General features: G+C 28.0%; 1 protein-coding gene across 1 annotated transcript in view; it reads left to right on the top strand.

The window, feature by feature from the left end:
* Positions 1-16,224, top strand: part of LOC142331969 (nose resistant to fluoxetine protein 6-like) — a 51,576-nt gene that overhangs the window by 1,428 nt on the left and 33,924 nt on the right. The window contains exons 2-4 of the mRNA XM_075378018.1: positions 5,693-5,964; positions 12,049-12,314; positions 13,801-14,015. Coding sequence (XP_075234133.1) covers positions 5,693-5,964; positions 12,049-12,314; positions 13,801-14,015 — 753 coding nt within the window. The remainder of the gene's footprint in view (positions 1-5,692; positions 5,965-12,048; positions 12,315-13,800; positions 14,016-16,224) is intronic.

Raw genomic sequence — 16,224 nt, 5'->3', positions numbered from 1 at the left:
CCTATTACAAACATAGTAATGAAAGACCATCTGGACCAACCATGGATAAACAGACAAGCATCCAATTTGTTCCAATGTTTGACTAAGAAAAGGAAACATCTACAGTGAAACAGAAGGATTTACAATCAGAGAAAATCAGGATCTAATTATTATTACAAGGAACTACAATAAAATATGTGATCAATGACTGCAAAACATTCAAATGCAGGTTACATGAGCAACAAATAATAACAATAATACAAGATTATAATGTACAAGGAGCAAATAAAATGTAATGCATACTGGAACATAACGGGAGAAAAAATTGTCGCAAAAACCATCAGATGCAACTGTCTGTAGTTCAATTTTCTACTATTAACACTCAAAAATTCATTATTCTGTGCTCTCTCATATCCTATAACAGTCACCACTGTCATGGAGTCGAGTACGCCTGCTATGTCAATGCATAAAAAACAATACTGACATCCTTGTCAATCACCTTACAACCCAAAAGAAAAACAGCACAGAATGGAATACCAGCATTATATTTTGTCACAATAAAAAAAATTCAAAACCACAACCTTCTGCAAAAAAAAATTCTCTCGATAGTGTTCTGGCATTCCACACATGTATACATGACTGACCAACTGGTAGCTGGGTCAAAAGTAATTTCTGAGTAATCTTTAAAGATGTTAAAATACCTTATGAAATGTGTGCATCATGTTTTACAATCCACAGAGCCAATGCTCCATGGATTGTTGAATGCTCAGCCCCACACATCGTATATATTTCCCAAGGATCTTGTGAAGTTGCAATTAGAACTTATTACACATCCTCCACACTCACCAAATTTATCACCCTTCAATTTTCACTTATTTCTACAATTGAAGAGTAATTAAGGGTATTTGTTTCACCACGGATAATGAACTGAAGGAATTACGTGAGGTCGTGGATCAAGGAAAGACCACCACTACATTCTTCACTGATGAAATGAGAAAACTGGTTTACCATTGGTAGATATATGCAGCTATAAATGGTAACTATGTGGAAAAACAAATGTAAGTTTTTTAGCAAATAAAATGAACTTTTATGCCTATTTTTTTCAATTTACTACCACTTTTTATTTGTGAATAATGGCATCACATTTCAGCTACCCCTTATAATAACAAACATACACGTATTGAAATCAATGTTGTTTAAGAACATAGACATTCTTCCCCACAGATTAATCTTAGTTTAAGAAAAATAAGATTGTCTACACAGCGTAGGTAGATCTGCAGAAGATATTTAAATAATGCAAGCTGGATCAAAATGTTTTAAATTTCATGTATAATTGGAATGAAATATGAGAAAAGAGGATACATTCAGTTTGTGTAAGATTAAGGTCACAGTGACTAGAGTAGAAGATAATGAAAGGCTTTGACCTATAGCAGAAATAAAATACTAAATTTTAATAATAATAACAATAATGAAAATTTCAGAAGAAGAATTAATCAAAAGATTTCAAAAATGGAAATATTTAGCAAAAATAATTACCCTGAATGTATTTAAAAAATAAGGAATAAAAACCGGAACCAGAAAAAAATGAAAATAGCTTTTTATCTTACCAGAAACATTTGCAACAAAAGATTGTTATTAAAAAATGTGAAATTAAGACAATATAAAACTGTACTTTCTCCAAGTACAGTAGAAGTCCGATAATCCGGCACGTTCGGGACCGGCTCGGTGCCGGACTACCGAAAATTCCGGTCTATCGGGCGGTAATTATAAGAACAATTAGGTTAATAATTAAACTACAAATACAGTATGCAAATACATACAACAAAGTTCATTTTACTTTTCATATAATGTATGTACACGTACTGTAAAACATATTTCACTTAGATTTAAAAAAGTCAAGAATGTCTTTTTGTTTTCTTGACTTTTGGCGTTTAGTATAAAATTTATATCTAATGATATGAAATCAATACTTTCTGAAGCACTGTAGCTAGTACTAGCCTCAGCAAAAGAGATAAAATTATTTAGTGATTCTGCAGCTTCTGCCCAGCTGATTTTTTTCCTTTTCTTCCGTTTCGGCATCTGAGTCACTTTCTTCAAGATTTTGAGTAGGCTGAGGGTTTACTACAATGTTGATAATGTCCTCATCGGTTAGTTCTTGTTCAACAGGCTCATTCTCGTCGATTAGAGCTACTCCTCTACCTCATCTTCAGGCAGGTTTTTCAAGGGATTGTCAGCACTTCTAACGACATCCAAAACTTTGGTCAGAGCGTCTTGATGGTTTTCTTCCTCATCAGTCTGTAGAGTTAGGTCAGATGCAGGGTTTGCAGCTGGCCAAAGTTTTCTCCAGCATTTTTGGAGTGTTGTATTTTTTACCTGGTTCCAAGACAGTGCAATAGCATAGACAGCATCTTTTACTGTAAACTTTTTTTGAAAATCAGTCACATCACAGTCGGCATTTAACAGGCCTTGAATAAACACTGTACAGTTAGAATGAAAATCACTTTTTTTATAAACAGTTTCAAAAGTTACGGTTTGATTTTACAAACCCGCAACTCTTAAAATTGAAATATACATTTTTTCTGTGTTTTATTTTTACCTTAGCTCTGTTCGGGTTTAATATTTAAAAAATTTGTTTTAGTATTTTACGCATCATACATAGGGCTTTTAATAAATGTATATAATTTTCCAAAATTGTAAGTCCTGGACCTTAAACACAGAAAAGGTTTTTGAACATTTTTCATTCTTGTTTCAACCATTATTGAAGGAGCTGATGTTAGATTTAGAGAAAACTTTATTTAAGCAAAATTTTTAAGGTTAACCTATATATGGACATGTTTAGAATTTTTTTTTTTTTTTATTCCCCACCTCTAAGAAATATAGTATTCTGTTTTTTGTTCTTTGTTACATTAAAATAATCAAAATTTAAATAGTTTTGGCCTCTATAATATAAACCATATCTAAAATAAAAAGCAATTTTGTTCATTACTATAATAAAAGTAATACTTTTACTGTTACAATATTTTTAAACAATCCATTTTGTAATTTTTTTTATAAAGAATCACTTTATAAAAAAACGTTTAATAAATTGTCTCCACTAAGTAAGTGAGCACTCAAAATTAAAAATTTTATTTGAAATATAGAAATATTGATTAAATTTTTTTTATTAATCATTATAATCAATAAAAAGCCCCACTGATAGGACCCTAAAGTTTAAAAAAATTTGGAAAAGTTTTTTTTTGTTTCTTATATTTAAAAGTTTATTATGAAAATAAAAATAAGACTTTTAATGAATGAATTGTAAAGATTTTTCGGTAAAAACAGGTTTGTGTTAATTTAATGTAAATGCACTATATCTTTGCTGATGAGTTTGAAACGCTTGGTCACCTCATAATAGTCATAAAAAATTATGAATGGATATATTTTATTACTCAATCAGTTTCACAGAGAAGAAAAGGTAATGTAAAAGATCAAGTAACAACACAGGTCTGCTACAAGACAGCTGTAGCTATCATTTTTCTGTGATAGTTACTATTGATTTCTCCCTTACTGACACAGGTACAAAGTATTTAGTGCCGTTTTTATTTATAAATCATCATTTTACACTGGAAGGTATAGTTATTATACTAATTTTCTTATTCAGTATCTAAATCAACTTGCAATGTTTTTAAATTTTTAACCCAAAAAAACACTGAAATTAGATGGGGAACAAAGAGAAAAGATTAATCACGGTTATACGCATAAAATATTATAACCGTATTGGTTTCGTGCAACCTGAATGCCCCTAATCATTATCGAAAATGATATAATCATTGTTAAAGGATAATTGGATATTTCAGACTTATTAGGGAAAATAAGGAATGAAGTAGTTTTGTATTGACTTTTTCACTGAACCAAATATATGACTGCATATTAACAAGTACATCTTGCTGAAATGCAAGTGATATTGAGCTCTGAAAAAGACACCTTAATTCTGTTTACCACAGGAACATCAACACTGAATAGTTACCACATGGAACATTACCACAGGAAAGTTGTGTACACTGATCATCATTACCCTAAAATAAATTAATTCTGATTGATGCCTATTGCACTTCAGGTGCTTTACACACTTCACAGACAGGAGAGTTTTCAGAATAAGAAAACATGTATACTAGTATCGAATAAACATCCAAGAATTAAAATTTGAATGAAATTCTAAATAAATAAATATTTTATTCGGATAACAAAAAAAATCATACATTTTACTGATCCAGTCAGGAACGGTTTGCCTAAAAAAATAAAGTAGTATTTTACCGGCATCTAACAGGAAAATCAAATGAAACCCATGGAGAAAGAACGAGTATAGTAGTTTAAGAAGTAAACAATACTTAATGAACAAAAATGAGTGATATAATTTCATATCAATACAGAAAAATAATAATTACTAAAACAACACTGATGTAAATGTACGTAGATAATCGGGATGGTTATCTACGTATAATTAATTGTATGACTTTTTGAAAGCATTAATCGATAAATATTAGAGCACGAATTTAAAGTAATTAAAGTAAAAATTAAATAAAGTATACAAAAAACTAAGATTTATTTAATTAATGGCTATCATTTGAAATCCCATAAAAACAGTATATTGTTTGGTAAACGGAATTTCATTAAAAAATAATAAACGTAAGTATTCTCGTAGGCTATTATATTGCTTTAAATAGAACAAATGATTTCCCCTCATTTGATTTAATACAAATGAATGTATTTTTTTATATAAAATTTTTTTTATATGGTTGCAACTTACAAATATACGAATAAAAGAATAGTAAATGTTAAAACGTTTTATTTACTAAAAAATCAATCAAAACAATTCACACTTCACTGGCCCGAAACAAACATTTACTAACCCATTTTTAAAACGAAAATCGATATAACTTTTTAAAATAAAAAATTCGTCAACTGTAAATGCTAAATGGTAAGGAAACATAAGCCAAAAAAAGCAAGAAAAAGAGTTTTTTAAATTTAGAAAAAATTGGGTAGGTTGATATGACGGTACGAACTGAAGAGATCTTTTAACTGGAGACAAATAGGCGGGTGAGCAATTTGTAACAATAATGTCGAAAGATAAACTAAGACATATATGTAGATACCATTAAGACACCTATGTTTAATAAGAATTATTATAGAAGGTAAAATATGACAACTTGAAATGTACAAACGGAAAATAGGGAATAATAAACTTCGAAATTAAAATATTAGCACAAAAAAATAGTAATGAGGAACAATATCAAACCGTTCAAATGACTGATAAATCGAAAGAAATATTTACGTAATAACCAATAATATATACTTTCTTATAATTGTGCGTGAGCACGCGTGGATATAAAGACAGAAAGAAATAAATACGAATAGTGATTAGCGAGGCATTAACAGAAACAGAAGGAAATGAAATGGTATGACCTTGGTAAAAAACAAAGTTTAGTATATAAAAACAGTACACGTCCGTTCGCTTTTTTTTAGCCTAGTCAGCAAGAAATGGGATAAAACCCCTAGCATTTGCATTCTGTTTGAAAAATTATTGCAGTTCAGCGTACGATTTATCTTAATAATCTTGAATAGAAACATCTCGTTTATTCATAATAATTCTTAATATTAAAGATTATTTAGTGATAGATATGAAAAAATTATTTTTGTTATTAATTTTAATTATGTTAATTAATTCTGTGATCAGTGACAGTGGTAATGATTATTCAATAAATCAATCTATAAAAACAATTAATAGAGATGGAGATAAATGTGAATTAAAAAGATTTAAGTGTAATAATAATGAAAGTAGCAATTATAATAAAAAAGTAACAGCCGATTGGATTGCTGAACCATTAATGGAAGCACTATGGGCATTTGCACCAAATCTGGAATCGAATGAAATATCTGAATTGTGTAAAAAACATGTAAGATTATACAAGGAACACTTGAAAAATAATACATTATGGGCTGTTCAAAGTAAGTAAATCATATGTTTATTAACATTATTAAAAAAATAAATAAATGTATATTGTAATAGATATTAATTCTTATTTAACAATCAGTTGGGAGGAAACCCACAGTAAAGACTTCTATCTAAGAAAGTTTGAGCCACTGGGTTGATTTAGTGGTAAAATTGTTGTCGCAAACCAGCTGTTTAACAGCTGATTTTTGAAGATGAAGGCTCCGAGATTCAAATTCTAGTAAATTAATTTTATGTGAATTTTAAAACTAATTGATGAATACCGGTGTATTTTTGTGGTTAGGATTCAATTAACCACAAACTTTAAGAGTGGTCTGAATCTGTACAAGACTACACCGCATTTACATGTCAAACACATCCTCATCCCATTGGGCCATGGACTTGCTTATGGTTCACAAGTTGAACAAATTGCAACACAGACATTGAGAATATAAAATAAAATAAGAAGAAAAGTTTAAATTTAATAAAAAAAAATTGTTTCACCAACAGCATGAGAGAGCAGACTTTTCTAAATTAAAAATACTTTCTCCAGTAAATGTTTAAAAATTTATTTTCTTTAATTTCTTTCCCTTAAAATATTTCTGTATAATTATTAATAAATAAATCTAAGAAAAATGCAAGCAAAACGTTTTAGCGTAATTATTTTCCAACAATTTTTGATTTTTTTTTTTCTTGGCTATACCATCAAAATTAACTATGGATAAAAAACATGCAAAAAATGAATCATATATTAATTTTTTTTTTTTTTTTATAATTTGTGTTAAATTAAGTCTAAAAAGGTATATAAAAACTTTTCTATTTTTACTTCCTTGTACGAGTAAAGGAAGTATTGTGATCACGAAAAATTTTGGTTTTCAGATTTCAACAGAACATCCATTTTTACCGTCCCTGAACCCATTTTGACTAATCTCGGCGTGATATCTCTACGTACATATTTATGTGTGTATGTACCTATATATGTATTTTGCATAACTCAAAAATGATTAGACATATGAAGTTGAAATTTTGGGTTTAGAGTTTAGTTGTACACCTTTCTTTTAGACTGCAATCAGCTGAACAAAAAGTGTTCAATAAATCCCAAAATCCAAATTGTTTTGGACTTTTTCTTAACTGCAGTAATAAGCCTTCATTGAGAGCTTTTCAACGATATATCATAAGTGATACTTATTTTCATTGATTTCAAAATTACAGCTAAATGAGATTTTAATTAATGAAATATTTGGATCTTACAAGGCATATCAGTTTGAATCAGACTTCATCTCCTTTTTTTAACTTTTTTTTTTTTTTATTTAAATATGATTTATTAATAATTATTAACATCTGTACAAAAGTTTTTTACGATAAATAATAATTCAACATAATAAAAAAAAATATGATAAAATATCAGAAATTATTAATGAAATAAAATTTTATGTACTTTTCATTTTAAAAAAAAATGTGTATATATAATTTAATAGGCATACAAGGAAGTCATTTGGTGCCCACATCAGATTTTTTAAAGTGTGTTTGTAAATTTATTTAAAATATTGCTTTTCATATGATAAAAAAATCTTAATTTTCCATAATCATTTAAATGTTTTATAAGTCATAAAACATAATAATATATAGTAATTTTTTTTATCAAAACAATGTTTGAATAATGTAATATAAGCTGTTACAACACTGCAACTGTACATGCATGAAATTGGTGTAAAAGGTTGCAATTAGTGGTACTATATAAACAAAAATTAATCAAATATAACCTAGCCTACATAAGACTTTCAAAGGAAACTCCACAACAATAATGCATAATGGCTTACTAAATGATAAAATCATAGAACGGTTTAATAAGATGACAAAAGAACAAAAATCTGATCACACAGTAATATTTTAAACTAAGATAAAGCAACAACTGAAACAATTATAAACAAATACACCCCCTGTCATATTAAAAGCACAACTCCAAGAACATAGACAAGATACATTGTTTAGACCTGTCATCAACTATAATGCTGTACCCATACACTAACTAGTTAAAGGCATAGATTGCACCGAATACTTGAAAACAGTTAATACATAAGCAACACAAAACAACTCATCGATAAAACTGATATAACTGATTCCTGTGTTAAAATACCAACAAATAACTAAAAAACAATAACCAAATTATGTAACTAAATTCAAGGCTTAACACAAGCTACAATTAACAAAATTACATCAAATACTGTAAGTAAAATAATCAACAAGATCTACCGATGAGTTCACCCATTTTTATCTCCTGAGTAATATTTTTACAATACTGTTTAAAATACTTTTTATTTATAGTAATTTTATTCTACATTTGACATGAAAATAAAACCTGAAATACCAAATGCTATTATCAGAACGATAAGCAGCAACACTCATGACAGCTGTGAAAGATTTCCACTTGTTTTAGAAGATTATATTTAATAAATTTGGCTCAATTTTTCATTGAAAAATTACTAAATTTACATAACTTTCATCGCTGACTATCATGAGAAAATGGATGTTGTATCATGATATAAGGTAAACATGCTTTTGTAGAATGTTATTACATACTGTGTTTCCATTATTATTATTATCTTGCATGTTACAGTTATCTTATGTAATAAGTTGTTACAAAAGATAAAACATCAATTATTTATACTGTTTTCTTAGAAAATACATTCAGGAATATCCAGTAGACTAAAATGGGACAAGGATATTCAAATAAAAATAAAATTGTTTCGTTTGAATGCATGCAAATATTTAGATCAGTGAAGTCCAATTTTAACAGAACACATTACTGTTTATTAATAAAATTATTTTTAATGTTGTCAACATAATTACTTTTTGCTTATTTCTTGGAATATTAATTATTTGAGAAAAAATTATAGGAAATTTATTTCATACTTCTTATAGGTATGATACTAAAATAATCTTACTTACATTTTTTCTGGTCGTTTGCATGATGCTACAGCAATTATTATTATTCTATTACAAAAGGAAGTGTTTTTTCTGTGTAGGTCACAGACAAGAGGTAACAACAAACACCGAAAAATTTACATTTCAAAAGTAAGCATTTCTTCATATTAGAATGTCTGGAATGAAAATCATACAAAAGAGATTAAATAGAAAATTAAACATATGTTTAGCTTGAATAAATCATTTGAAAATTAATTACACAGGTTAATATTTTACTGACTGCCTTTTTAAAGAAGTTGGTTTTTTAACACTCAAGGTTAGGATAAAGATATAACCCTATGAGTTATAATATGAATATCGTTACATCATATTTAAAATTTAAGGTTACAGTCTTTTTTCAAATTGGCTTCTGAATGCATTTCAATTTCGACTAATAAAAAGTTCATTTTTCTCTATTACAACGTATAAATAATTTTATCATCTATTATTTAAATTGTAAAATAAGAATACATTATTCAAATTACCATATACCATAAAATCTGCTAATTACTTTACCTAAACTACTTGTTTGTTTGATGATTTTGAAGCGTTATTTACGGTATGTTATTTAGTAAAATTATTAACTGCATGTTAAAATTACAGAGAGCTGAAATTAATCAAGAAAATATTTTCTCTAACAAAAAAAAATTGAACACCATCATTTAACGCTTGCTAGTACCTCGAGCCCGCGTTAACCGCTGCTGATTAAATCTCTTTTACTCTGTATTAGCTGTTGACGAATATATTATAACAGTTCTCAAAGCTGTTATCAAACGTCTCGTCTTGGTTTTCCTCTGATATTTTGTTACGATTTTTAGTTATTATAATCAAAGTAAAAACTTAAGTTAAATTTATGCAGAGTTGTGGATTTGTTACCAATAACGACGGCGATGATATCAGGCAAATTTTACGTTAATGACGTTCTAACTTATCTTGGGACTTAACAAAGTTCATGGGTGTTTAACCTGGTGCGCGCTGCTGTTTGTTGTATAGTTTGATTTATTATAATTGTTTTAATACTTTTCTAATGTTACAAAAAAATTATTACCTAGGAATAAAAAATATTTGGCATTTATTTTGGTTTATTCTGTTTAAGATGTAGTTAACGTCAATTTGTTATTAAGAGTTTCGAACGTACTCTTTCATATTCATTCGATTTGTTATAATAGAATAAAAATGTAAGAAAAAAATAAACGAAAAAAATATTAGTGAATCTTTTAGCGAAAGTGAATTTCTGTATGGTGAGGATGTAAATTTTTAATTTAGATAAAAAATATACGGTTACACAGATAACATTATGGTTTCTCTTAAATAGTGCAATTCTTAACTTTTTCACTCCAACCGTTATGATAAAAAATTATAGAATTAAAAAAAAGAGTTTTTCCATCATACCTTTCTAAGATTAATTTTTAGTAAGTTATTGCTTACTTATAAAAAGCAATTTGGATATAGTATCAACATCAGTAAATTAGTTAACATTCAACCTGAGTTGTCTAATGTGGTTGTTATAAAAACGAGAAATAATGTTAGTTGTATCATTGTGTAATGTATAAAAATAATAGTATTACTAAACAAGCTTGTATTTTTTACTTAAAGGAGTTAATTGTATATTTCATCATCATTTACAAAAATTATTTTCTGAAAAACCTGAAATTTTAAATAATCTTAGATAAAATTAATACAACTTCATAATACATTATCCTCTAACATAATAAAATATACTGTACAATGTGATAATTTATCTAATAAATTCATTATACAAATGTTAACAGTTAATAACAAATATTTTTGCATAAATGCAATAAACTGTAACCATACCGAGCACAGTAAAAATTGTACTAAACTTCAATACTAACTAATATTAATATTAATACCTCATAGTTCCAAGAATTAATCGTAATTATTATAGTTAATTAATTTCAATATTATTTTTCTGCTCTTCCTACCATGTTATTCTAACATTTATAGTTGACACGTTTTGGAGTACCTCCATTCTCAAAACTACTTTTAACAACTTTTAAGAATGAAGGTACTCTGAAATCCATCAACTACAAATGTTAAGAGTGACAGTGCTAGGAAGGGGGGCAGAAAATACTGAAATCAATTATAGTAATCCCTGAAGTATGAAACATTGTGAAAATTATAATAGTTAAGTTTAAATAATGTTTTAGAGTATTGCAGTTATTACAAATTATTACAAATGATGTAGATTGAATGCTACTTGCAAGGTAATATTTTCTCAAAGATAATCTTAGATTAATATTGTTGTATAGTAAATAATTTACCATAAAACTGATTTACTATAAAACAGTAAAGTGTATAATTATTCATATTATTATTTTTTTAAATACTCAATTACATTATAAATAACATTTGATGAGTTAGCCTACACTGTACCTCAGCCATTTTTGTACAAAGGGATTACTATTTTCTGAACATGTGTGGTTTTTCTTTTAAGTTAGTCAACTGAAGGCTTTGTTGTTTGAGCTGTAGGGCTTATATTACTTTTTTGTGAATGTAAGCCTTCTTATTTAAAATCAGATCCAATAAGAAATATTGCAAGATATTGGATGACCTGAATTTTTTATTAAAAGCCTAAACAATTTTTAATAAAAAAACCTTTATTCTATCGAAGATAACTTTTCCTAAAATAAGGGAGGAAAGTTAAGATTCCCTCTGCCAATCATAAATATATTAGGCAATTTTAGGTAAATTCATTTTGTAAATTTTAAAATTATGCATTTGCAGATTTATTACAAATTTTTTTAATTTTTTTTGGTGTGCAAGAACCATAAATAGAATTCAATATTTTTGTTTAAAAATATTAAGCTGAAGTATATATTGATACAAACTACATATGAGAGAACTTAAAACAATGCATTGATTTAGTTTCTACTGATATATCACTTCAATGTAGATTAGTTAGACAAAAAATAATTTGATTATATTAAGTGGATGTATAAAAATATTTTTTTTTTTTATTATTACTGATAGTCTCTACAAGATTCAGTAACATGTTAAAGTTTAATTTTAGTTGCTAATTAAAAAGTATTTCTATTTAGATGACAGTAGGCTATGTATGTTTCACCTACACATTGTTTCCGTGTGATAAATAATTACTAATTCTTTTTTATTAGTGTTAGATTCATCTACTTTGTCTCCCAGTGGTATATTATCTGGTGATAATTATCAATTGGGTCATTTTGATCAGTGTTTGGATATCAGGGTTAATTTAGATAGTGAAAACAGCAATGGTGATCTGATTAACGGTAAATATTGTTTACCAAAAATAATAATTAATCCTTCTTACAATGCTTTACCACATTATTATAGCGATGATTTTGTCAAACAACCGTATAGTCTTCATTATGATCCTCTTTTATCTTCTTGGACAAAGATGAAGGTAAGTCTTCTTGATTATATCAATTTTCCTTTCTATAGTATATTTAATGGAATTTGTATATAGTTTTATGAGAAAGAAACCAATTTACTCTATCAGAAAATATTTCATTTATACTTTAAGGTTTATGACAAAAATGTTTTTCATAGTTAGTAAGAGATACGAAAGTTCACTTTTTTATTAAACTATTAGGTGACCATGATAATGTATCGTATTCATAATATTGCTATTACAGGTAATGTTTTTGTTCAGTATAATCATTGTGAATGTAATTACATTTAAAATTAAGAGAGGTATTTAAAATTCCCCAAAAGAGATTAGGGATCAATTATATTTAATATTACATATATCATGGAGAATAAACAGAAAGTTTGTTTTTTGAACCTTCCAATATGAGGTAATTTTTATTAATATATTGAAAATTTATTTGCAATAATTACCTGAATAGGTTAAAATACTGATTGAATTTTTTGTTTTATGATTGTATTTAGTAATAAGATATAAAGGAATGATTTTTGGCATAAGAAAAGAGAAAAATAAACGTTATAACCGATAAACTGAACCAAATTTTTAGCAATTGGTGTTACTATTGTTACCCTTGTAAGCTGCTTTTTTTTCTTTTTTTTTGCTCTCCTGGGCTGACTCGACAATCGAGTATTACTCAGCCCTGGGGAGTGTGATTCCTTACAACTTTGATGAGCCTCCCTGCCTACTGGCAGGTCGGCTCACAAGTTGTGGATCTTTTCCTTATTTTCATCTTGCCTCTGCCTCTAACCACTAAGGCCAGGTAGCTACTGTGAGTTTAGAAGTGTCTTCAAAGCTACATCCTGTTTGACCAATGTACAACATTATGCAATCTGAACAATTCAGTTTATTTGGTAATTGTGTTATGTGTGTAATGGTTTGTTTTGTTTATTATTTTAAAAATTTTCCCTTTCATTAAGTTTTGTTTGTTAGTGTGATGTAATTTTTTTTAAATTTATCTAATTTGTACAAGAATGTTTAATATTGTTATTTTATTAAATTTGGTTTAGTTCATTTGAAAAACAAATTCTAAATAATTTTCATTACCAACTGTTAAGAACTTTCATATGAAAAGTCAGAAATGTTTTTTAAAGTATTGGTGTTCATTATACAACCAGTCATGTGATGAACAGAATGAAGGTATCACTTGCATTTGATTATATGATTTACAAAAGTGTATTTAGCTGAGTATAAAAGGCAATGGAAAATACTTTTTCTTGTACACCTGGCATAAGGTGCTTTTCCTTGATAATAATTAATCTACTTTTTTGACTTGTATTTTAATGTTTTGGTCACCCTTTCAATTTTTCTGAGTTCTGTAATAGCAGAGCTTTAGGCTTAAAAATTTTATTGCGTGATTGAAAGATCTATGTCAAGGATTTCTTAATTCTTCATCAAAAATTGAAATGCACACTTAAGATTTAATTTTTTTTATTTAATAATTTTATTGTATTTCTTTTTCAAGGTAACTGTTGATCTATCAAAAAAACAGAGGAATTTAATATATTGGGCTGTATGTGTGCCATCATCATGTACGGTAGATGAAATAAAAATTAGTTTAAAAGAAAGGATCATTCCAATTCTAGCCAAAAAAGGAATTGTTGCTACTGTTGAACTGGATAAAAAATATTGTCACATCAAAACGCCATTAACATTTACCAACAATAGCATCACATTAATGTAGGTATTATATTTTATATTTTTGAAATTATATTTTAATTGAGCAACACTTATCTAAACAAATTTGAACTGAGAATTCTGAACGTGATGGAGAAAGAATGTGCTGTTGTCTTTGTTGGCCCAAATTTTTTTTTTTATTTATAAATAAATATATTTTTTTTAAATCTCTTTAAAATGTATATTGAGATTTCCCATAGTAGTATCCTTATAAGCTGTTTTCAACATCACAATAATTTTTAGGGAATTCCCCAGCATGAAGCAAAACTTCAAGGCCATGCTCTGTTTATTGAAGTACACTTTTGACAAGAAACGAGAAGCAGGCAAAACAGCTTTCGCAAAGGCAGACATAACCTTTCCAGGTGACGCTTTCCAGCGTTCAAGTCCTAGTAAAGCCAGTTATTTTTACACAGATTTGAATACTAGATTGTGGATACCGGTGTTCTTTGGTGGTTGGGTTTCAATTAACCACACATCTCAGGAATGGTCGAACTGAGAATGTACAAGACTACACTTCATTTACACTCATACATATCATCCTCTGAAGAATTATCTAAACGGTAGTTACCGGAGGCTAAACAGGAAAAAGAAAGAAAAGATGACGCCACTTGGTAAACAGATACAGAAAAAGTCATATGATGTTTTCCTTGCAAGAAAATTGTGTAGTACAGAAACTCCATCCACCACAATTCAATTTCAGATATTTATGGGTACCCCTCATATTCAAAATTTTACAAAATCAACTTAATAAAAGAAACAAATATAAAATTTAATATTGAATGCATTTTTTGATTATATACCAAAGGGATTTTACTACTAAAGAAGCAACAGTGCTTTTGGAAACTGCTGAAGAAAGTACTGATAATTAGATATAATTTTTGTGTTAAAACAACTTCCATTATTTGAAAATGAGTTTTAAAATTTTTAATTTTTTGCCATTTCATCACTGTCAACAAAAAGTATTACTGTTGTTAATATTGTGTTCCAAAAGCATGCATAGCATGATCAGAAAGTATTCGACTTTAACTCATAAAAACAAAAATACTCTACTTATTTAGTTCAGTGACCCTTTCAAAGTAAGTCCCTTCTGATGTAACATACTTATCCCAGTGATGTCTCCATTGTTGAAAATATTTAGTTGTCAGTTTTAGGGGTCTGTAAGTCCTCTTATCACATTTCTTTTGATCTCTCTCTATCTTTAAATTTATTTCCTTAAAGTGATATTTTAAGCCTAGGAAAAAGCTAAAAATTTTAGGGAGCTATGTCTAGTGAATAAGCAGCTGCTGAAGTTCAATCATGTAATTTGCCAAGAAACTCTGGATAAGTTGTGATGCATGAGCTGAAGCATTTACTACTAAAGTTACGCTGGTACTTACGTATTAACGCCACCGCAGCTACAGCTTTATTAAAAAACAAAGTAGTCAATCAGATTTCGGTGGAAAATGAACAGTCTCTTTATTAATTTTAATAAATGGTTATTTATATTTATTTATTTTATAAATATAATTTAACCAAACTTAACCTACGCTCGCTTCCCTCGCTAACCTTGACTAATTAACACCGTAATTTTTTGAATATTTATTTAATAAATGCAGTAATTATTGCAATTATTTATTATTTAAATAATCAAAACACTCCTGTTAATTAGTCAAGGTTAGCGAGCGTAGGTTAAGTTTGGTTAAATTATAAAATAAATAAATATAAATAACCATTTATTAAAATTAATAAAGAGACTGTTTTGAATCTATGTTAAACTCTATTTGGCCCATTTTCCACCGAAATACGATTGACTACTTTGTTTAAAGCTGTAGCTGCGGTGGCGTTTATACGTAATTACCGTTACACTTTACTTTAATATCTGATTCAATTCTACTAACCATTTAATTCATTAATCTTTATCTTGTGGTAACTTACTAACAGCTAGAAAATGCATCAAATAGCAGAGTACAACAGTGCAGCACACTGGTATCAAATAAAATTATATTTGTTCTTTGTTCAAAGAAGTATTTGATTAAATTGTTGTACTTTTTTAGGCTACATTTAAATTGTATTTATAATTTATAGCTACTTTTTACAAGTATGAGTTATACTATAAACCATGTGTGGAGTGGATACCACTGTTGGCAACAATTTTATCTGCCTCCCAGGAATGAAAATATATATATATATATATATATACACCTAATGTGTATTGAATGCTGATGTCTATTTA

This window comes from Lycorma delicatula, chromosome 11, assembly GCF_047948215.1.
Source record: "Lycorma delicatula isolate Av1 chromosome 11, ASM4794821v1, whole genome shotgun sequence".
Classification (NCBI taxonomy): Eukaryota; Metazoa; Arthropoda; class Insecta; order Hemiptera; family Fulgoridae; genus Lycorma; species Lycorma delicatula.
Note: the sequence above shows the minus strand (reverse complement) of the source record. Positions and strands in the feature narration are given on the sequence as shown.